The sequence below is a fragment of the Grammomys surdaster genome, unplaced genomic scaffold, assembly GCF_004785775.1.
Source record: "Grammomys surdaster isolate TR1022 unplaced genomic scaffold, NIH_TR_1.0 125671, whole genome shotgun sequence".
NCBI lineage: Eukaryota > Metazoa > Chordata > Mammalia > Rodentia > Muridae > Grammomys > Grammomys surdaster.
Window position 1 is genome coordinate 781449 of NW_021620508.1, and position 21909 is coordinate 803357.

The following is a 21909-nucleotide window of genomic DNA, read 5'->3' on the forward strand; positions in this document are numbered from 1 at the left end:
GAGAGAGACTGATGGCTACCTCTGAGAGGTAGGCTTGGCGGAGATGCTGCTTTGGTTTGAGTTTCTCTGGAAGCAGATGCTGAGAACACCGGAAGGCAGGTTTATCAGGGAGAAAACCCTGGTAGGGAGGTTAGAACAGCCACAGCAAGGGAGGCCAGCAAAGAGAGGTTGGGCCACCAAGTGCTTGATTCTGTTGAGGAGTTCAGGGAGTCCAAGCAAACTGGTACTTCAGAATCGATGCAACACACAGATGTGGGACCTGGGTATTTTATACACGACTCCTGTCGTCTGTCATTAGTTGAGGGCTGTTGTTAGGTTAGAACAGGAAGTGGGCTTAAACCCCCAGAATGGTTTCCTTTCTTCTCTCTCCCTCTCCTTTTAATTACAACAACAAAATTAAGTTTTTTGTCAGTAGTCCAGGCTTGTTTCAAACTTGAGTGCTGAAATTACAGGACAGTGCCATCATCCCCTCCCTCCCTCCCTCCTTCCCTCCCTCCCTCCCTCCCTCCCTCCCTTCCTCTCTTCCTTCCTTCTTTCTTTCCTTCCTTCCTTTTGTTCTTTAATTGTTATTTCAAGACAGTTTCTCTGTGTAACCCTGGCTGTCCTGGACTCACTTTGTAGACCAAACTGTCCTTGAACACAAAGCGATCCATTTACCTCTACCTCCCAAGTGCTGGGACTAAAGGTGTGTGAGTCATCACACACAGCAACCCCCAAATTTTTTATTTGGCTTTTGGCCAGGGCTAGGGATGGAACACAGGGCTTTTGTTTGTTCTTTCCTTTGTTTTTTTTTGTTTGTTTGTTTGTTTGTTTTTCGAGACAGGGTTTCTCTGTGTAGCCCTGGCTGTCCTGGAACTCACTCTGTAGACCAGGCTAGCCTCGAACTCAGAAATCTGCCTGCCTCTGCCTCCCAAGTGCTGGGATTAAAGGCGCTTTCCTTTGTTTTTAAGGCAAGGTCTCACATGTATTTTTTGGCTGTTCTTAACCTTGCTAGGTAGACCATGCTGGCCTTAAACAGAGATTTGCCTGCCTTTGCCTCCTGAATGCTGGGATTAAAGGCATGTTATCACCATCCCTGCCAACACAATGCAGAATATTTTTTCACTGAGCCTTATCCCCAACCTGGTAGATTCTAAGCAAATGCTCTACCACTGAGCCACACCCCCAGTCCCTCACTGGGGGATTCTAGGCAGGGGCTCTACCACTGAGACACGCCCCCAGACCCTTACTGGGGGATTCTAGGCAGGTGCAGCCCCTCACTGGAGGAGTCTAAGCAAGGACACTACTGCTGATCCATGGTCCTAGCCTGGTAAGCTCCCTGGCTTTGAAGTCTCCTCACATCTTTTGATGTGTTTTTTGAGACAGGGTCTCACGTAACTCTGACTTCCCTGGAACCTACTATGTAGACCACACTAGACTCAAATTCAGAGACCTGCTTGCCTCTGCCTCCCAAGTGCTGGGATCAAAGGTGAGCACCACCACAATCTGCTGGTTTTCTCATGCTTTCTGAGGGGACTGGGTACCGGTTGTCTGGAACTACAGTATCAGGAAGGGATGGCTGTCTACTAAACCTCAAAGTGCCTTTTTCAGGCTTTAGGTCTGACAGCACCTTGACCTTTGACTCCTAGCATTTCTAGCATCCTACTGCGGCCTTTCAGTGCTGCTCTCCCACCCCCCACCCCCCCATTCTGAATGACACCACACAGTCTGAGACCAAAATGAGTTTAATTGGCAGCCACAGGGATACACAGACCAAGGCGAACAATTTACGGGAAACGCTAGCATCTGAGACACCGAGTTCTAAATGACAGTGGAGCCAGGACTCAGGGCACGTTAATCTCAGACGCCTTTTCAACATCTGAGGGTACGGGTCCTGGGGAGAAACCGTGAGGGGACTGGGCACCTGGGACGCCTCAAATCCCATGGAAGCTCCATTGGGGATTCTGGGGTGTAAGACTGAGTCTGAGGAGGTGATCGTGACCGATCCAGGTAGGAAAGAGTTAAAGGTCTCTAGAGTGTTTCACAGAAACAATCAAGTGGGCTCGATTTCACAGAAATCATCAAGGCAGCCCCTTGTCGGGGGAGGAGGTGAAACAGACCCCAAATATTGGGAGACTGCTCACCTCCCCCAGTGCCACTTTGGAGTTTTAATGTAAGACCCTAATGGCGGGATATTACACACATATTATCTGCGACATGGGCATACGCTGACTGTCCCACGGGACGGTGGGGACTGGAAAAATCAGTCCAGGTTCTGGGTTTCGGTCCTAAGAGGACAAGCCTGGGGGTGCCGCACGGCTCCTTTTCAACAGCTGCCGGAGCTGGGGACAAATAAGGCGGAGTGAGACGTGGGGGAGATTAGGGGAGGGGTTCTCAGGGGCTGGGAGAGGCACAGATCTAAAGTCAAGATAGGGGTTGAGGTCATGTGTGGTGGTCCATCCCACTACTACCTGGAATGGCTGAAGCAAGAGAACCGGGAGTCAGGGGTCATCCTGGGCTATACACTGAAACCCATGTAGGTTTGGGGGTGAACCTTTGCTCAGATTCTGGTAGAGAGCCAAGAGGGTTTTGCTGGTTGGAGTTGGGGTCAGCATTGTTGGGAGTCAAAGGGGCAGAGGCAAGTGTTAGAAATCACGTTTAAGATCAAAATCCAGAGTTATGGACAGGAATTAGAGGCCTCACTGGGGGACCAAAGGCCACGCTCTCAGCTCAAGAGTCAGGGTTGAGTGTACAAAGAAAGGAAGTCACAGGAGCCATAATACTGAAGGAAAGGGTCAGACTTTAGGGTCAGAGACACGGGCTAACTCTGTAGGCCAGGCTAGCTCAAACTCTGTCTCCTGAGTGGCTGGGATGACAGGAGGGTGGTACTCAGAATAGGTCACTCTTTGAAGAGTCACCTTGTGACACCAGATATCATTTTCTACATGAGGGTTGGGTGGAGTTTGGGGGACCCCCCCCCCCAGTTAGCTCAGAAGTCAAACCAGTGCTCACCCCCTCAGGGCCCGGCCCAGGTCGCAGCAGGTGAACGGGTTGCTCGTTCTCCAGGTTGCGCAGCGTTGGGTCTGCTCCAGCTGCCAGCAGGTGCCGCACAATGGCCTCTTGGGGCGTCCCAGGGGGCAGGGCGGCTGCCATGTGGAGGGCAGTATTCCCATGGGCCTGTAACAACAAAGGGAGGACTGATGGGGACCCAGACGCAAGCACCCGGATCTTTGAACCTGGATCCTGCCTCATCTGTATCTCATACACCCCCTTCACCCACCTCCACCCACCCCACTATGTGGTTCACACCCCTTTCACAGCCTGGGTATTTCCCTCTCGACATCCACAGCTCATAGGGCCCTGATGGCCACCTGCCCCTTGCTAGAGATCTCAAATCATCTCCGCCTATCCTACCTTCATATTAACAAAGGCCCGCAGGTCCCCCCTCGGCAGTCCCAGGAGCAACTGAACCAGCGTGGGGTTGGCAGCCTGTACAGCCAAGTGAAGAATGGTCTTGTTGCTCTTGATCTCCTAGGGGAAGAACAGCAGAGGTCAGGCCAGTTGTCCGTCCACACCCGCTCCTGACAGCCATCAGGGATGCCTTACACAGACGTGTGCCTTATACACTACGTAGGAAGAACATGGCTAACGGAGGCCATTTGTAACATATATGTCATAAAACTGCACGTTCAGTATGACAAACTTTCCAGCTCAAGTGTCTCCAAGGAACTTTCTGGGCTGGAAGTTGTCCTGGTCACCGGGCGCCCTACTGTACACAGTAAGATGCACCCTGTCTCATATGAATGGTACTGTACCGTAAGCACAGAAGCTGGGTGGTGTTACTCAACAGACAAGTCTATTTTTTTTTTTCTTTTTGGTTTTTCGAGACAGGGTTTCTCTGTGTAGCCCTAGCTGTCCTGGAACTCACTCTGTAGACTAGGCTGGCCTCGAACTCTCGAACTCAGAAATCCGCCTGCCTCTGCCTCCCAAGTGCTGGGATTAAAGGCGTGCGCCACCACTGCCCGGCCGAGACAAGTCTATATACAGAACAACCAACCTTGCTAATCCTGTGACCCTTTAATACAGTTCCTCACGTTGCAGTGACCCCCCAACAATAAAATGATTTCACTGCTACCTAATTATAATTTTGCTACCGTTATTAACTGTAATGTAAACATCTGATAAGCAGGATATCTGATATGTGATCCCCAAAGGAGTCATGACCCACAGGTCAAGAACTGCTGTTTTAGAGGAAAATATTTTTTTTTAAAATTTTTTTTTTAATTTAAATTAATTTTAATTTTAAAATTTAAAAAAACTTTTAAAATTCATGTATGACTGCTCTATCAGTACGTACATCTGCACGCCAAAAGAGGACATCAGATCCTATTATAGATGGTTGTGAGCCACCATGTGATTGCTGGGAATTGAACTCAGGGCCTTTAGAAGAACAGCCAGTGCTCTTAACCACTGAGTCATCTCTCCAGCCCCAGAAATAGATTTCTATACTGAAACTTTACCACATGCTTTCAAGGAGCCTAGAATCTCCAGTGTTTCTGCCCTCTGCTGGAGCATCATGAACAAATGCTCTACCACTGAGCCATGCCCCTAGCCCCTCACTGGGGGATTCTAGGCAGGGGCTCTACCACTGAGCCACGCCCCCAGCCCCTCACTGGAGGACTCTAGGCAGGGGCCCTACCACTGAGCCACGCCCCCAACCCCTCACTGGGGGATTCTAGGCAGGGGCTCTACCACTGAGCCACGCCCCCAGCCCCTCACTGGGGGATTCTAGGCAGGGGCTCTCCCATTGCAATAAGCATGAAGAGGCTCTAGGTTCTACTCTTAGCACCAAAAGAAAAAAAGAGGGAAGAAAGAAAGAAGGACCAATAGTTATGGAAATAACCACATGCTTCTATTTGATTGAAAATAGCTTAGAAGAAGGACTGACCCCTGGTGACCCGGGGCTATCAGCCCAGCACTTGGTAGGCAAAGGTAGGAGATGGTCAGTTTGAGGTCCAGCCTGAACCACATAAAGAGACTGTGTCTTAAAATATTAACAACAACAATAATAATTAAAAAAAAATAATAATATGGGTTTGTGAGGAGCTTGCCTGGCCTGCACCAGACCCTCGGTTAAATCCCCAGTACCAACCAAAACATTAAATCCAAAGGGAAAGTGGTTGAGAGAACAGAATGGTGGAGCCCAGTTCTAGGGTCAGAATTCTCCTGGGGTTCTAATCCCCTCTCCCACACAAATGCTAAAGGGCATCTGTTTCCTTCTCAGCAGAATAGAGAATAGAACACATGCTTGAAGAGGTGGGGTGGGGGCAAAGAGCTGATTTACGTCACTCGGTGCTTGATAAATCTAAGCCAAGATCAGTAATAACCACATAGACAACCAGGACTCAGGCAAGTGAAGGAAGACACTCGGGCTTTCCCATGAGATGACACATTTAGCCCCTGGACATCTAGGCGGCCCTTTGTACACACTTCCCCCACTTCCCCATGGGTTTGCTTGCCGGTCTCCCTGCTCAGTGCCAGCCAAGCTTACCTGGCTGGTATGACTGGCACCCATTTGCAGTAACATCTGCACACAAGCCAGTCTGTCTCCGGCTTGGGAAGTCAGCATCCTTGGACACACACTAGGTGGGAGCATAGCAGCGTTGAGGGCCAGGACGGCCGTGTGGAGCGGGGTGAGGCCTGTGGAATGTACACGGTGAGGAACTTGCACCTGAGCATCCGCCCTGTCCAGCCAGCCCGCCTGCCACATCAGCCCTGGCCGTGACCAGCTCACCTTCGAAATCTCTGGCTTCCAGATCCACTTGAATGCCTGACTTAAACACAGCCTGGGAGAAGAAAAAAGGGAGCTATGGGCAGGTCTACCTAAACACGGTCCTGGAAACCAGGATCTGGATAACCAGCCCACCGCAGACACCCCTGGATCTGCCAACTGGACATACCGAAAGGACTCCTGGGAGTCCATAGGTGGCGGCCACATGCAAGACAGAACGGCCCTGGTGGTCAGTGGCATTAGGCTCTGCTCCCAGGCTCAGCAGGTCTTCCACAATCAGTGGCTGGTTGGCAGCAGCTGCCACCAGGAGAGGTGTCTGTAAGTCACAATAAAATCAGCCTGGACTCCCAGAGCCCTTCCCTCTGAAATCAGGAGCCCTCTTCCCCCAACTGCAGAAGTCTGGACACCTGGCCCTTACTTTGCCTTTATGTTCACGAATATCCAGCTGTCGGTACATCTGTAACACCTCGGCTGCAGCATATGCTGCCCAGCGCAGGCCCCGAGCAGCAAACAGGTGCAGGAGCCTGGGGAGGGGGGAGCAGCAATGAGAACAGCCTTCACCAGCAGGCCAGCAAAGGGTCTAGATCAACATGTCCCCCCATACTCACGTGTCTCCTTCTTCATCCTGGGCCAGCAGTTGTTGGGGCCCCAGAGCCAGTATGTGAGCTCGGGCTGTCTCCAGGGAGGGTCCAGTGGGCGGAGGCAACTGTGGGGACCCTGAGGGGAGACTAGAGACTCTCCAGGATCCGACCTGTGACAGGGAAGGCTCAGGACATAGGCGGGTATCCAGAGAGTCCTGATGGGTAGAGAGGTGGGAAGAGTCAGTCACCTGAGAATTCTCATCACACACAACACAGCACCTAGTCAAATGGGTGAGGCCAGGACTCTGTGTATGCGGACTGATTTTAAACTGTGGGACTTGTTTTGCCACAAGGGAAAATGGGATCCTTTATTATTATTATTTGTTGGCTTGTTTTTTTGTTTTGTTTTGTTTTTTTTTTTTTTTTTTTTTTTTCGAGACAGGGTTTCTCTGTATAGCCCTGGCTGTCCTGGAACTCACTCTGTAGACCAGGCTGGCCGCAAACTCAGAAATCTGACTGCCTCTGCCTCCCAAGTGCTGGGATTAAAGGTGTGCGCCACCACTGCCCGTGCTCTTGTCTTTTCAACGAGCATCTCACTGTGAAGCCCAGGCTGGGCCTGCGTTGAAGCAATTCTGCCCCAGAAGTCCGACTGCTGGGTTGCACTACTGTGCCCGGCTTGTTTCAGTTTCTGCTTTGCTACACTACCTAGTTTGGTTTCAACTCATAACTAACTGGCTTGACATGATAATCCTCTTGTTTCTGCCTCCCAGGTGCTGGTACTACAGGCATAAGCCAGTACATTTGGCCAGGGATGGAATCTTAAACCAGTCCCTGACATCTCAGAATACTGAGACTCCCTACCCATCCCACCCCCCACCCCTACCTCATGGAGACTGAACCCCATGGCCTCACGCATGTGGGGCAAGAGCTGGACCACAGAGGAAAACTCCCAACAGTCTTTCTGTTTTCTACTTCCTTTCTTTCCTTTTTTTTTTTTTTTTTAAGATAAGGTCTTATTAGTGTGCCTTGGGTAACCTTGAACTCATTCTGTAGCCCAGGCAGGTCTTGCAATCCTTCTACCTCTGCCTCCAGAGTTGCTGGGATGACAAGCCTGCACCACCAGGCTCAGTACCACTGGGAAGCTTTTAGGGGCCCTTGAATATCTGTCCCCACTCTTTAGTTTACCTCCATTGCCAGGGGAAATGGGCCTGAGCGGCCTGGGTCTGATACTGGGTAGAAATCAGGAGTCAGGAAGCCTTCGGAAGCAGAGTACGGGAAAGAACCTTCGGCATACGGAGCATGGATGCTAGGGTCCCAGTCTGCAAAGCCTGAAGGGGGAGCCAGGGTGCCAGGTCCAGAATCCACAGTCTCTTGAAAGGCAGGGAAGTGAGTATGGCCTGAAACCGAGAGGGTGGGCAGAACTAGCCTGTTAGTACAGCCTGGAGACCCGGCCAGGGATAGTAAACCTGGAGTCTCCCGAGGTCCTGAGACACTGAGAACCTGGGTCCTCCAATCCTGGGACATGAACAAACTGGGAAGCCTGGTCTCCTGCCTGGTCTCAAGCAACTGGGATTTGGATTCCTGAAGTCTCAAACCCTGGGTCCTTGAAGGACAATATTCATGGATTACTGGGACTACTGAAAACCGATGTCAAATTCCAGGGGTTTCTGTTCTGTTTTCTGTTTGAAGACAACGTGTCTTAGATAGCTCTAGGTGGCCTGGAACTTGCTAGTTAAAAAAAAAAAAAAAAAAAAAGCGTGGCCTCAAACCCAATGGTATCCTCCTGCATCAACCTCAGGTATGTGAACTATGGCGGGCTGTCCATCAAAATTTCCCACAAGTCTCAACAATCATGAGAGCCGCCCGACTCCTCGGTCCCCAAAGTTCTAAGAGCTGAGTTGTCTGAGTCTAAGAGAAGCTGGGGCTGGGAGCTAACTTTCATTTTTACCTGCCTCTGCCTCGTTCACAGATGGGGTCAGCGGCTGGACCAGAGGAGGGGAGAAGTGTCCCTGCAATGTAAAGAAAATGAATTTATAGATCTGGAAGATTCTTCCAAGTCTGTCCTCCCCACGTAGAGCATCAGAGTCAGAACTACAACTCCCATCTCCCCCCAGCACATATGGCTTCCTGTCCTAAACAGGATGTCCAAAGACTCACCGGCACCCCAATTGCCTCTGGCTGCTGCTGTCGACGCCTCTGTTCTTCTAGAAGCTTCTTTACGGTCTGTGTTGGGCAGTGACTACGCTCAGGCCGACTCACTGTGTGTGGGAAGACAGAAGGAAGTCATCAGGAATGTTTAAGTCACCCAAATGCACCCTCAGCGGCAGCGGTGGGTGGCTAGGAGTGGATGTGGGCGGGCGCCCTCCTTTCCCTCGAGCACGGAAAAACTGGAGAACTACAAAGCCAATAGAAGATGTTGAGTGCAGGGCCCGCCTCCGCCATTTCCTTCCTTTTACTCCACGCTTTTCCTCTGTACCAAGTTTCCACTACCGTAGTGGAAACTGAGGAAGTGGGGAGAGGCTAGCGCTTCTCTGAAGCATCTCGCTCCTCCGGAGACACCCCATTCCTCTGAAGCATCACCACATCCGTAAAAAAAAATCCCAACCTAGGCTACTGGGTCCTAACACTTGGAGTGGAGGGTTGGGATTTGCTAATCTCAACTTCCTAAAAAGGCATTTCCATGTTCCCAATGTCTCTGTTTTAAACTAGGGGTAGAGGCACACCCCTGCAATCCCAGCACTCTCGAGGTAACGGCGGGAGGGTCCGGTGTTAAGGCCAAACTCATCTACACACTAAGTGAGAGGCCAACCTGGGCTACCAGAGACCTCGGTCTCAAAACAAAATATTTCTCTGTTCTAGAATCTGACACGTGGGACTGGGAGCAAGGCTGGGTGGATGGCAGAGGATAAGCCTAGCGTCCTTAGCACAGAAAAAGGTGAGCTTCTACTCTGTTGGCTTGGGATCACCACTCCTGTTCCATCCTCTCAGCCAGGATCCACGAAATCAGCAGTGGAGTAGTTCCTCAGAGATCCAAGCATCTGGAGTCGCAAACCTCCTGCCCCCACCTCGGCAGACTTGGGACTAGCAGGGACCCACCATCCCGCAGATGCCCCTGTATCCCCTAAGCGCGGCAACCTCTCATCCAGAGCCCAAGGAGTACAGACCCTCAGCGTCCTCTGGGATCTGTAAGTCCGGTTTCCTCGACCCAAGAAGAGCAAATCCCCAGCTTAGACGCCAGCGCAAGAAGGGTTAAAGCCAGCCGAGGACGGACGGACTCGGAAACCCTCGAGACAAGACGCCGCGTGCTGACGTCACGGCGCTCACGCAAGGGAATCTTCCACCTCCCAGTTCCGCTCCGCACGCGCGCGCGCCGCAGGTGTCTGGCTCGGAGGCGGGGCACGCAGCGAAGCGCGGCGCCCGTGGAATCCCCGCGCACGGGGAATTCCTGTTCGGCCCGGGCACCCTGCACCGAGGGTGCGCTGGGAAATCCCAGGGCGGGGCTGCTCTCGACCAGGGTGGACCCCTGAGGTCCAGCGCTTGACCTTCCGAGACCCAAACCTGCATCCATAACTGTAACTCCAAGGATGCAATGCAACCCCCTCCTTGGGTGAAGGAGTCCGGGTCACTTCGTCCTCTTACAGAACCCTCGGTATCAGGTTTCCCAATCCTTGCACCCCAACCTCCAAGGTTCCAGATATCTCAATGTCCAACACTCCCAGGACTCAGAAGCCCAGGATCCCAGACTCTTCCCTTCAGCCAGCTCCCTTAAACGTCGAGAACCCCCAACTCTCAGGGCCCAGCTTTACGCTCCAGCCAATCCGTCAAAGAACCCAGAAAGGTGCGTTCTTCGCTTTACCCTCAACCCTTACCTCGAGGATTCTTAGATGTAGACTGTGGGCCCCCAGGGCCGCGGCCTCGGCGCTGCGCCAGCCTCGCTGCTTCCCCCCGCGGAGCCGCCGCCGGGTCCCCCGATCCAAAGCCAAGTCCCCCGCGAGTTTTTAAATTCGGCTTTTGGCCACGCCCACTTCAAGGCGGAGCCCCGCCCACAGTCCTGGGAGTCCCGGGTGAAGCCACAGAGCTTAGTCTCTGGATGGGAGGGGCTGACTTTGAAGAGTGTCATCTCCTGGTCTTCCTGGAAGTAGATGCTTAGGGGTCCTGCCTTTTCCTAGAGGGGACATGGGGACCCGGAATTCTGAGTCTCTGGCCAAGTGGATACTGGAGGCCTTGACTTGGCTGTGCATAAGCAGACCAGTACTGTTGGGTTCTCGGGGAGAAGAGGACCCCATGGCCTCTTGGAGAAGTCCTTAGGCAAGGGGTGCCTTAAATCTCTCTTTTCCACGTGGCCGTTACATTCTTTAGAGTTAACTTTCATTTATAAAGCTTTTTTTCAACCCCTTTGGTTTCAGTTTTGATTTGAGTGTGTGTGTGTGTGTGTGTGTGTGTGTGTGTGAAGGGGGGGAGGGAGGTCAGTGTAGCCTCAGGTCAGCCTAGAACGCTAGATAACTGAAGATAACCTTGAACTCCTCCTGATTCTCTTGCTTCCATTTTCCAAATGTCGGGTTACAGATGTTAGCCGCCATGTCAGCTACCAATACTGGCTTTTTTGTTTTGTTTTTCAGGTTTTTTTCCCCTTCAAGACAGGGTCTCACTATGTAGCTCTAGCTGTCCCAGAACTCACCATGTAGACCAGGCTGGCCTTGGAATCCAGAGAAATTTGCCAGCTTCTGTCTCCCAAGTGCTGGAATTAAAGGCATGTCCCGCTATGTCTGGTTCCAATATTTGCATTAAAAAAAGTGTGTGTGTGTGTGTGTGTGTGTGTGTGTGTGTGTGTGTGTGTACACTCCCCTGGAGGTGGAACAACCTGTGCTCCGAAGCCTACAGTAGATACCAGCCTTTTTGTGAGGGTTATGGGCCTCTAACACAGGTCAAGTACCTTTATCTGCTGAACCATCTGCCTACCAACGCTTTGTTTTTGAGACTTCCTGCATCTAAGCAGCTGGGCTGGCCGTGCACCTGCTTAGCCAGGCTGGCCTTGAACTCACAGCCATTTATCTCACTTGTCTCCCTAGTGCTGAACATATAGGCTTGAGCAATCATGCCCGGCTTACTTATTCACGATTTAAAAAACTCTGTTAGCATAAAGGAGACACTTGGCTGTGCGCTGGGAATAGAGAGGTGTGAGCCAAACCGGAATTCCCAGTCCACCAGGGGACCGACAATTCTCAGTTCCCACTTGGTGACCTTCCTTGGCATTGAACTGTGATAACCAAATCTCTCTCTCTCTTACAACACTGCCAGGAGTTGGGTCTCCTCCTCCCTTGCTTCCATCCTCGGCTTCCCTTGCTGGTTGCTGGTTCCCTCTCTCTTCTGGCAGTGTGTGTGTGTACCTCTTTAATGATATTACCCAGTTTATGACTTTACACATGTCTTTCAGCCAGCAGCCCTCTCAGATTTACATGTCAGGACCAGACTTGTCCCTAGACTCTGAACCCCAAGTGTGGACATTCACATTCCAAGAGAGATCTGTTAGGTGTTTTCCAGTCAGTGTGCCCAAACACAGACAGCCCTCTCTCCCTCCTTAACCAGCTCTTCCCAACTCTCTCAACCCACTCTCCATGTTTCTAATCTCACCCAGACCGGAAACTACAGTCAACATAGTCCGCTTTCTCAAACACACAGCCCCTCCAGCCCCAAGTGTTGTTGGCTCTCCCTCCAATATATTCCTTTAGGCTTCCTGGTGCCCACACCATGGCCCTCTTGCCACTCCACCGAGATCATCACAGAAGCTGCTCTGGGCTCTGACTCCCCCATATTTGTTCTCCAAAGGAAGTCTTAGGGACATACATGTACCCACACACAGGAAGTAGGTGGTATTGTCACCATCGGGGTGACATCCGTCCTAGCTGCCTCTCTGCTCCTCTCTGCTCCTCTACTGTTCCGAGGACTTCCGTGGACCACAGTTTTGGCCAGATTCCTTCAGGTCCCAGCCCAGCATGGCCCCTCCAGGCTACCTCCTGTTCCTGCTTCTGCTCCCAGGTGAAGCCAGTGCTCAGGGGTTGAGGGACAGAAAGGCTGCCATCTGCTGTCAGGAGCACAGAGAGGAAGCTCTTCTCCCTGTGCCCCCTGGGGGTTGGGCATGGGATTCTGGAGCCCTGCTGAGCCACTTCTATTTCCCTTTTCTGGTCTCTGTGCCCAGGAGGCAGCTGTACTTCCAGTTTACCTCTCCACTGTGGAGCTTAGTTAGGTCTTAAGTGTAGCAAGAATTTCTGGTTTCTTTAAAAACTTAGTTATGTTATGTGAGTGTTTTTGTTTTAATCCCAGGTGTGGGATATGGGACTTTTCCACGGCAGTTAACTAGGATTTGCCCTCTGGGAGGGCGTGATTCTGCCAGCTGAAGATAGTTTACTTTTGGAATTCTGGGACTTCGCGGACAACCTGAAGTAGCCCTGTATCCTACACCTGGGATTAAAACAAACGTATTCACATAACATAACTGGTTTTTTGTTTGTTTGTTTTTTGTTTGTTTGGATTTTTTTTCCTTTGGTTTTTCGAGACAGGGTTTCTCTGTGTAGCCTTGGCTGTCCTGGAACTCACTCTGTAGATCAGGCTGGCCTCGAACTCAGAAATCCGCCTGCCTCTGCCTCCCAAGTGCTGGGATTAAAGGCGTGCGCCACCACCACCCGGCTGTTTTTTGTTTTGTTTTTTAAGAAGCCAAAATTCGCACTACACTCAAGTATCCCACCTGCCCTAAGCCTGGGTGTTGGGGTCTGCTCCCCTGTACCTCCCGCCCCCATCCACCTTCTCGGGTCTTTCCACAGTGGCTGCAAGTCAGACATCCGCAGGTGAGGAATGAAAGAAGCCTTTGACCTTGTAACTTCAGCAGCGCCAGCAACCCTGAAGTCCATCCCACTGCACGCCCTGGCGTGTGATGTTCCTGATCCCAACCCTTTCCAGGTCCCATCTTGACTCTTCACCACCCAGTTGAAGTGATGGGAACCACGAGACTCTCTGTAACAGATTCTCCGGTGTGCCCAGGGCACAAAGAATCCCAAAGAATCTGGGAGCTGACACTCCTCAGACCCCACCCCACTGCTCCCCACCCGACCCCCTGTCTCCAGGATATTTAGGGAGGCTGGAACTCCCTGTGAACAAATCACAGCTTTTGGGAGTCAGAAGTCTCAGCTGCCTGTTTGTCTGGGCTCTAACCCCCCAGGTTCCTGCTCCGGATGTGGGCCTCTGTCTCTGCCACTCCTGGCAGGCCTGGTGGCTGCAGATGCGGTCATGTCACTCCTAATCGTGGGGGTGGTGTTTGTATGTATGCGCCCACACAGCAGGCCAGCCCAAGGTGAGCCAACACTGGGCGGGGCCTGAAGAGTAGGTCCCCTAGCAGTCCCTAGGGAAGAAGGGGGTCCCACGAAGGCAGTCCTGGGGAAGCCCTGGAGGAGGTGCTTGGGAAACCCTGGTGGAGGTGTCTGGGGAACCCCTGAGGAAGCCCCTGCTAAGGCAGGGGGTCTCCCAAGAAGGTAGAGTTATGGGAAGAGTGGTGGGAGGTCAGGCTTCATGCTCTGTCTACTCCACCCACCAGAAGATGGTAGAGTCTACATCAACATGCCTGGCAGAGGCTGACCTGACCGCGGCACCTTCTGTCTTCTGACCCTCCCCCCCTGGATCGCGTGGGGGTGGGGGATCGTGCATGGGGACGCACTTCTTCGGGACTGGAATAAAGCGATTCAAATACCTCTAGACTTGTTCTTCCCAAAGTCTGACTTCTTCCCAGGTACCAGTTTCCTGATTTAAAACCGTTCTTGGGGCCGGGTAGTGGTGGTCCCACGCCTTTAATCCCAGCACTTGGGAGGCAGAGGCAGGTGGATTTCTAAGTTCGAGGCCAGCCTGGTCTACAGAGTGAGTTTCAGGACATAGACAGCCAGGGCTACACAGAGAAACCCTGTCTCAAATCCAAAAAGAAAAAAAAAAAAAAGACTGTTCTTGGGGCCCCACTGTTAGCCAGTGCCTCAGCCCGGTCTAGCATAACTCAGCCATTGTTTTTGCTCCAATTTTTATTTGGGGACAGAAATGGTACGAGGTCAGGTATCTCAGGGAGGGCACTCTGGGGATCTGTATTCCAGTGGGAGTCCGGACCCCAGGGAGGGCTTGTCGAGTAGGCGTCTGGAATGCTTGGATCAGGTCGCTGATGGGCATTGAGTGAACTCATCTGTAATATTGCCTCTGTGTGTTGAGGTCACTGTATACTTCCGGTCTCTGACCCTGAAGCTCCTTAAAAAAAAAAAAAAAGATGGAGGCCATCATTGGAGGGGACCCAGCAAGTAAAACAAATCTAGCCTCTTAATGACCTTCAAGGTCTCTGGCAGCTTTTTTCAGATTTAAAATCATGAAAAGGACCAGATTGTATTCAAATGCACTCAGTGTTTCCCTGGCTCCTTTACCTGGACATTATGTGCCAACCCCAGGGCCCTTGCACATGCAATTCCCGCAGCCTGGAGCACGGAGCCCCTAGATCTTCAACTTGCTCGCCCTTTGAGTCTTGGACATGTCTCAGGCTCTCTGTCTTTAGTTTCTTTCCTGCCCCTCCAGTATATTGGCTTACTTCAGTCTCTTCATAATGTCACCCCAAATGATTTTGTTAAACTGCTTCAAATAAGCTTCTCCAATTGGGATGCTGTGTTAATCCATGTAGGCCTCAACCGAGCCATTGAAGGATAAATGAATCAAACCGACATTTGCCCTAAAGTTTCCTGGCTCTCAGAGACTGGGCAGCCAAGGGTCTTCTGGGCATCAGATGGCCAATATTGAGATTCCTTTTGGTTTTGTTCATTTGTTTGTTTGGAGTCACGGTTTCTCTGTGTAGCCCTGGCTGTCCTGGAACTCACTCTGTAGACCAGGCTGGCCTCGAACTCAGAAATCCGCCTGCCTCTGTCTCCCAAGTGCTGGGATTAAAGGCATGCACCACTACTGTCCCATACCAAATACCATACTCAAATCAAGAATCGAGGGATTCACCAAAAAAAAAAAAAGAAGAAAAAAGAAAAAAAAAAGAAAGAATCGAGGGATTCTTATACTTTTCAAAGAAAACTTCTCCAGCACAGAGTCAGTGGAATGGGTGAGGCTGGCTACAGGGAGGGAGGTAGACTTCTAGAGAAGGGGTCATAAGTGTCTGTGGCTCCAAGGGGCAGACTTTCTGAAAGCACGTACCAGAGACCAGCCTGGGTGTGTGTTTCCCTAGAGACGGAGTTTCACAGCCTCACCCATATCCCAAAGGTTAGGAAGGAGGCTTGAGGCTGGTGACATGGCTCAGTGGGTAAAACACTTGCTGCCGAGCTTGACAGCCAGAATGAAGAGTTCAGAGTTCCACAAGATAGAAGGAGAGAACTAGCCCCCACAGACGGTCTTCTGACCCCCACATGGCTGCCAAAGCATGCACCCCCACCCCCTCCACATACACCCATAAATACATAATAACATAAGTGCAATGCTTAAAATAAGGTAAAGATAGGACTTGATGTCCTCCGATAACCTACACACACACACACACACACACACAGAGACACACACAGACATACACACACAGAGAGACACACACAGACACACACAGAGAGACACACACACAGACACACACACAGAGAGAGACACACACACACACAGAGACATACACAAAGAGAGACACACACAGACACACACACACACAGAGACACACACACACACACACACAGAGACACACACAGACATACACACACAGACATACACACACACAGACACACACACAGAGACACAGACACACACACACACACACACAACACACAGAGGAATAGAATCTTGACAAGAGATTCATCTGAGGCTGAGCAGAAAGGTCATGGTTGACCATCAAATGTTTGACAGATGCTCCTTTGCCTTCAAGACTGGGGGAGCTCCTGAAAAAAGGACCTTAAGGTTCTGGGAAGGGTAGTGTGTGTGTGTGTGTGTGTGTGTCTGTGTCTGTGTGTCTGTGTCTATGTGTCTCTCTGTGTGTGTATGTCTCTCTGTGTGTCTCTGTGTGTCTGTGTGTATGTCTGTGTGTGTCTCTCTCTTTGTGTATGTCTGTGTATGTGTGTGTGTCTCTGTGTGTGTGTATGTGTGTCTATGTGTCTCTGTGTGTGTGCATATCTCTGTATCTCTGTGTGTGTCTCTATGTGTATATACGTCTGTGTGTGTGTGTCTGTGTGTCTCTGTGTGTGTGTGTCTGTGTGTCTCTGTGTGTCTGTGTGTGTATGTATGTGTCTGTGTGTCTCTGTGTATGTCTCTATGTGTATATACATCTGTGTGTGTGTGTCTGTGTGTCTCTGTGTGTGTGTGTCTCTGTGTGTCTCTGTGTGTGTGTCTGTGTGTGTCTCTCTGTGTGTGTATGTCTGTGTGTGTGTGTGTCTGTGTCTCTGTGTGTGTGTCTGTGTATCTCTGTGTGTGTATGTCTGTGTATGTGTCTGTGTGTTTGTGTTGGGGGGAGTGAGGATGGGGCAGGAGCAAGGGTGGAGAAGAATTTGCTGTTCTTACCTGATAAGGCGACTCAGTCTCCGCAATGTGCTGTTTCTGGGTCCCTGTAGAGGGATAGAGAGTGACATAGGGTTTAAAGATGGACTAATCTGTGAATTGGGACTATTTTTTGTTTTAAAACCAGTCCTTCTGAGCAACTGGAGAGATAGTTCATCAGTTAAGAGCGGATAATGCTCTTGTAGAGGACCCAGGTTCAATTCCCAGCATCCTCATGGGTGGCTGGGTCACTTGTAACTCCAGTTCCAGGGGATCTGATGCCATCTGCTGGCCTTTGTAGATACTACCCTCAAATGCATGCATATTCACACACACACACACACACACCACACAGAAAAAAAATTTATATATATATAATCCAGAACCTCCTCCCACAGGCCTTCTGGCCTGAAGGTATAACTCAGTTGGTAGGAGCGTTTGCAGTACAAAGGTGAGGCCCTTTTTGGATCCTCAGCGTTAAGGGAAGAAACAAAAACAAACAACAATAACAACAAGCCAGCCCTCCCATCCCCAGCCCTTTCGATATTTACAACCTTGTAGCTTCTACCATCCCACCAGGCCAGTTCTCAGCGTGTCCCAGACCAGCCCCCTCCAGCCCCACTCACCATCTGTGGGCCCTCGGCCTCGAGAGACCAGGCGGCCCAGAGAGTACACAGCCAGGGCGATGAGCAGAGTCAGCACCAAGTCTCCCAGCACAATCCCAGCCAGTACACCCGGGCTCACGGAAGAGCATTCGCATCTCGGGAAAGCATCTCAGGAGGATGAAGAGGGGGACACAGGTTAACAATCAGGGCTTGGAGTTAGCAGAGAGAGGGCTAGAAAGAAAAGGGACAGCCTGAGGAGGTCTTTAAGGGGAAGAGAGAAAGACTGGGGGTGTTATGGCTTACCACTCTGGGCCTGTACAGGACTTAATCCTAAGGAAAAAAAGAAATAGGTAACCTGAGAGAGGCAGAGGCAGAGACTAGAAAGGTTGAGGTTATCCTCAACTACATAGCAAATCTGAAGCTAGCCTGGGCTATATAAGATTCTATATTCAAAAGAAAGATGTAGATTGATGGATGAAGACACTGGAGAAGGTAGAAAGGGCTTTCTCACAGCACCCAGGAGCCGGTGCAGAGGCAACTGACCAACGTGTGTGTGATATACCTGTGCGCTTCCATGTCCCCCACAACTGATTCTGCCAGATTCCAAACCTTGGGGCCTCTAGCTCAGGGTGAGACCCACAGGTTCTAGAGGAACCTTCTTCCGCCCAGCCTTCCCCTTTGTCTGTGCTGTCCCTTCCTGGTCTCTGCCCAGCCCTGGCCCCGACATGAGCTGGGGACACAGGAGGCGGCCACAGAAGCCGCCCGACTCACCTCCCACAGTCAGGAGGACAGGAAGGAATAGAAGGCACCGGGAGGGCTCCAGGGCCCCCATGGTTACCAGACGTGCACTGGACACCACAGTCCAGGGGCTAGTAGGACGTTGTGTGACGTCCAACCGAGTGAAGGAGGAAGTGTGAGGTGGGTGGCGGTAGCAGGAGGAGGGACAGCAGCAGGAGGAGGGACAGCAGCAGGAGGAGGGACAGCAGCAGGAGGAGGGACGCATAGACATGGCCGCAGAAAGAATGCAGCCCAGAGGGCTGTGCCCCAGTCCTAACGGGCTGAACAAGAAGGACCAGAGATACGCATCAAAGTTCTTAATCTTCATCTCCAGATAGAGGGCAAATCTCGTAACAGGAGGGAGTGTGGGTGTTAATATTGAAATCAGCTCAGCCCCTTTTGGGCAAGGCAACCTTGAACAAGTCGCTTGGCCTCTCTGTGCCTCAATTTCTTCATCTATAAAGACTGAGAATAAAATCGTACTTTCTTTGCAGGGTCGCAGAGTCTTAGCCAACTGACATAACTAGAGCCGAGTCCGACACTCGTTAGCCTTGGTAAGTATCAGTTCTAGTTATTATAACAATATCTTCGTTCTTGTCATGGTCACAGGCTACGGAGGAGAGAGCCACCAGCAGGAGCACTCATGACAGTACTCCCAAGTGTGAAGTCACCAAGTCCTCATAGTACTCACCAGGGGTTGACGCCTTTCTCCCATTTTACAAAGAGGTAAAGACACTCGCCCACAGCCACACAGCAAAGAAACACAGACAGGACCCAGGACCTAAAGATGGACCCTTACACCATTAGAAGAAAAGAAAAAAAAAAGGAAGATACAGAGAGAAAACAGCAAAGCAAGAGGGTGAGAACTCATATCACAGATGTGCACACCACAGAGACAGAGCTGGGGCTTTGAGGGGAGGCAGGTGGTGGTCATGCGGTGACTACTAGGCCGGGCTGGGCTACACTGGTGAGCGGTGGAAGCCAGGAGCCAGGACAGAGGGGAGCTCATGGGGGAGGAGATTGGGACTATTTTAGTCCCCACTGGGAGCCCAAGCGACTGGAGAAGGAGGAACCTGAGGTTGGAACCCTTAGGCAAGAGCCAGATGCAGGAAGCCGCCCTCCCCACCCCCTCTGCGTGCCCATTATATGTTACACCCTGTAGCACCCTGCGTGCAAGAGAAAGGGGAAGCCGGATGGTGGTCATGGGGCAGAAGCTAATGCCACTTTGGGAGGAGGGGACTCTAGAATTGGGGGTGGGGGAGGTGTCTCTGATAATCATAGCCACTCCTGCCCAGGTCAAGCTGAGTCTGGTTCCTAAAGAATCCCAAAGTTTCTTTCTAAAGTCTAGAGCTAAGGGTGAGGAAAGTGGCTTCCCTGGGCACAGTAGACCTCTTAATACAAGCCTGAGCTAGTCTGAGCTATGTCAGTGAAGGACCTTTGTGTGGCCATGGGAAAGGGGGAATCTGGCCCTGCCGGAGGTAAAGGTTCCCTCTGCCTATGAGCAGAAGCAGTGTGTGGGGACCTGAACCAGAGGGACACAAGGTCAGTATCTCCGGAGGACTTTGTGAGGCTCGTCAGAACTCTGCCTGACACAGTGTAAGGACTCGGTGACATGCTAATTACTCTCTTGCGTGTTAGCATGTCCAGAGGTGAGCTATGGTCTCCCCTTTCTAAATCTTTTCTCCTGTTTCCCAACTTCCTACCATGAGCCTTCTGACTCCCTCACCCAACCCTGCCATGCCTGTCCTGTCTCCAGAACACATGCAATGAACAGCCGAGATACCAGGGCACCACCCAAGTCAGAGCAAACATGGTCTGTGGGAGGAGGGCCTGGGCTTTGCTTGGAGCTCTGCTGGCCTCTTTAACTGCTAAGACGTGGGAAGTTTTGGGGCTTCCAAGGGAGAGGTGCTGATGGCCATTTGTGGGATATAAGCCAAGGACAGGCTGAGTATGTGTGTGTGCCTTAGGTGTGTGGCCAGAGGACAAACTCGGGTGCCATTCTTAAGGATTGTCTACCTTTTTTATTTTATTGGTCTGAAAAACATCCAGTAGGCCAGGCTGGATTCCTTCCAGGAATCCTCCCTACTCTGTCACCCCGATTGTGAGATTACATGGTCCAATCTTTTCTCTTATAGGGGTCCAGCACTTTACCAACTGAATGACCTTTCAAGATCCAAGGACACATTGTTTCCTGACCAAAAGACCCATCATCCATCCATCCATCCATCCATCCATCCATCCATCCATCTCTGTTGCTTTTCCTTTTTTTTCAGATTTATTTTATGTATGTATGTATGTATGTATGTATGTATGTATGTATTTTATTATTTATTTTTATGTATATGTGTGAGTGCCTAAATCTACATGCATGCCTGATGTCCTCAGAGGCCAGAAGAGGCCATCAGATCCCCTGAAACTGGAACTGGAGTTACAGGTTGTTGTGAGCTGCCACGTTGGAATGGGGAACCAAGTGAAGCTTAGCCATGGAGCCGTAGTAACTCAGGATGGCCCAGGACTCTGTAACTCAGCTGGCCTTGAGCCTTGAGCCCACGATCCTCATGTGTTAACCTCCCATGTACCAGTGTTAAAGGCATGAACCACCACAACCAGCTCAGAAACGACATCTTGCAATATTTTTACAACTCATACAGCTGCGCAGGCCCAAGCCACAGAAAGCAGACCTCTACTGGTCTCTAGGCCAGATGGTGGTCAGGTTCTATCTTTGGGTGAAGAAAGAAGATGTGGTGAGAGACATCTTCTGGTGGGCTGTGCTCTACAATGGTGCCCCTCTGCAGGAAGCTGGGCTGAGGTCTATAAGATGACCAATCTCTCCAGCCAGCAGACCAAGAGCTGCAGAAGGTAAAAGCCTACAGTCCCAGAACTCCACCTAGCACTCTGCTGGGTCTGCAGCTGCCACAATCTATCTGCCCCATAGGAGCCCTGTGAAGTTTTGAAAAACAGAAAAGCAGGCCCACAGGCGTAGCTCAGTAGTGAAGTGCTCATTGACCATGTTCAAGACCAAAAATTTTGTCTCTAGCACTGAAGAAAAAAAATGAAAAGGAGGAGGAGGAAGAGGAGGAGAAAAGGAGGAAGAAGAGGAGAAGGAAGAGAAAAAAGAGGAGGAAGAACAAGAGGAAGAAGAAGAAGAGGAAAAGAAGAGGAAGAGGAGGAAGAAGAGGAAGAAGAAGAGGAAGAGGAGGAAGAAGAAGAGGAGGAAGAGGAGGAGGAGCAGGAGAAAACCCGATTTTCTTTTTCATGTATCCCTTGCTGGCCTTGAACTATTATGTAGCCAAGATGATTTTGAACTTTCTGATCCTTTTGTTCCCACCTCTGGAATTCCGGGATTACCGGCATGCACCACAATGCCTACATACCTACTGGTTTGGTTTCTTTTTTTGAGTCAGTATCTCAACCTATACAGCCCAAAATAATCTCAAACTCAGTCTGACCGTTCCATACCTCTTCTGATTCCAGGAGTAAAGCCTGGCTTTACCTGAGTGGCCAAGAGGTTTGTTTGGTTGGTTGGCTTTTAGTTTTTCGAGACAGGGTTTCCCTTTGTAGCTCTGGCTATCCTGGCTGTCCAGGCTGGCCTTGAACCTCCCAAGTGCTGAGATTAAAGGCAGGTGCCACCACCAATAGCAAGAGTTTTTTAGCAGAC

General features: G+C 50.9%; 3 protein-coding genes across 4 annotated transcripts; 1 reads left to right on the forward strand and 2 right to left on the reverse strand.

Annotated features, from left to right (window-relative positions):
- Positions 1-1706: 1706 nt before the first annotated feature.
- On the reverse strand, positions 1707-10319 carry Nfkbid (NFKB inhibitor delta). Its single transcript, XM_028787711.1, has 12 exons — positions 10221-10319; positions 8509-8609; positions 8300-8360; positions 7537-7748; positions 6379-6566; positions 6189-6294; positions 5940-6086; positions 5774-5825; positions 5531-5679; positions 3394-3510; positions 2992-3156; positions 1707-2321 (listed from the first exon to the last, which is right to left on the reverse strand). Exons 4-12 carry the CDS (start codon positions 7540-7542, stop codon positions 2268-2270), a joined length of 984 nt encoding a protein of 327 aa, XP_028643544.1. The 5' UTR covers positions 7543-7748; positions 8300-8360; positions 8509-8609; positions 10221-10319; the 3' UTR covers positions 1707-2267.
- A 1898-nt stretch (positions 10320-12217) lies between these two features.
- Positions 12218-14094, forward strand: Hcst (hematopoietic cell signal transducer). 2 transcript variants are annotated; one of them, XM_028787709.1, is made up of 4 exons: positions 12218-12387; positions 13170-13193; positions 13565-13696; positions 13937-14094. In XM_028787709.1, the coding sequence occupies exons 1-4, from the start codon at positions 12345-12347 to the stop codon at positions 13975-13977; spliced, it is 240 nt and encodes a 79-aa protein (XP_028643542.1). In that variant the 5' UTR covers positions 12218-12344; the 3' UTR covers positions 13978-14094. The 2 variants fall into 2 exon arrangements, with proteins under 2 accessions (XP_028643542.1, XP_028643543.1); XM_028787710.1 differs by having other exon boundaries at positions 13940-14094.
- Positions 14095-14390: 296 nt separating this feature from the next.
- Positions 14391-18373, reverse strand: Tyrobp (TYRO protein tyrosine kinase binding protein). The gene is made up of 5 exons (XM_028787708.1): positions 18246-18373; positions 17778-17804; positions 17496-17642; positions 16894-16937; positions 14391-14625 (listed from the first exon to the last, which is right to left on the reverse strand). The coding sequence occupies exons 1-5, from the start codon at positions 18304-18306 to the stop codon at positions 14560-14562; spliced, it is 345 nt and encodes a 114-aa protein (XP_028643541.1). The 5' UTR covers positions 18307-18373; the 3' UTR covers positions 14391-14559.
- Between the last annotated feature and the right edge of the window lie 3536 nt (positions 18374-21909).

Bases quoted from the DNA above. Each gene is read 5' to 3' on its own strand.
- Nfkbid (XM_028787711.1), bottom strand. The intron at 6,087-6,188 runs GTAAGGGCCAGG...TGTGACTTACAG, and splicing joins TTCGTGAACATAAAGGCAAA to ACACCTCTCCTGGTGGCAGC. The intron at 2,322-2,991 runs GTGAGCACTGGT...ATTTGTCCCCAG, and splicing joins CTGGGCCGGGCCCTGAGGGG to CTCCGGCAGCTGTTGAAAAG.
- Hcst (XM_028787709.1), top strand. From the start codon at position 12,345: ATGGCCCCTCCAGGCTACCTCCTGTTCCTGCTTCTGCTCCCAG. The intron at 13,194-13,564 runs GTGAGGAATGAA...CTAACCCCCCAG, and splicing joins TGCAAGTCAGACATCCGCAG to GTTCCTGCTCCGGATGTGGG. The intron at 13,697-13,936 runs GTGAGCCAACAC...TCCACCCACCAG, and splicing joins ACACAGCAGGCCAGCCCAAG to AAGATGGTAGAGTCTACATC.
- Tyrobp (XM_028787708.1), bottom strand. From the start codon at position 18,306: ATGGGGGCCCTGGAGCCCTCCCGGTGCCTTCTATTCCTTCCTGTCCTC. The intron at 17,805-18,245 runs GTGAGTCGGGCG...TTTTTTCCTTAG, and splicing joins TGTCCTCCTGACTGTGGGAG to GATTAAGTCCTGTACAGGCC. The intron at 17,643-17,777 runs GTAAGCCATAAC...CATCCTCCTGAG, and splicing joins TCCTGTACAGGCCCAGAGTG to ATGCTTTCCCGAGATGCGAA.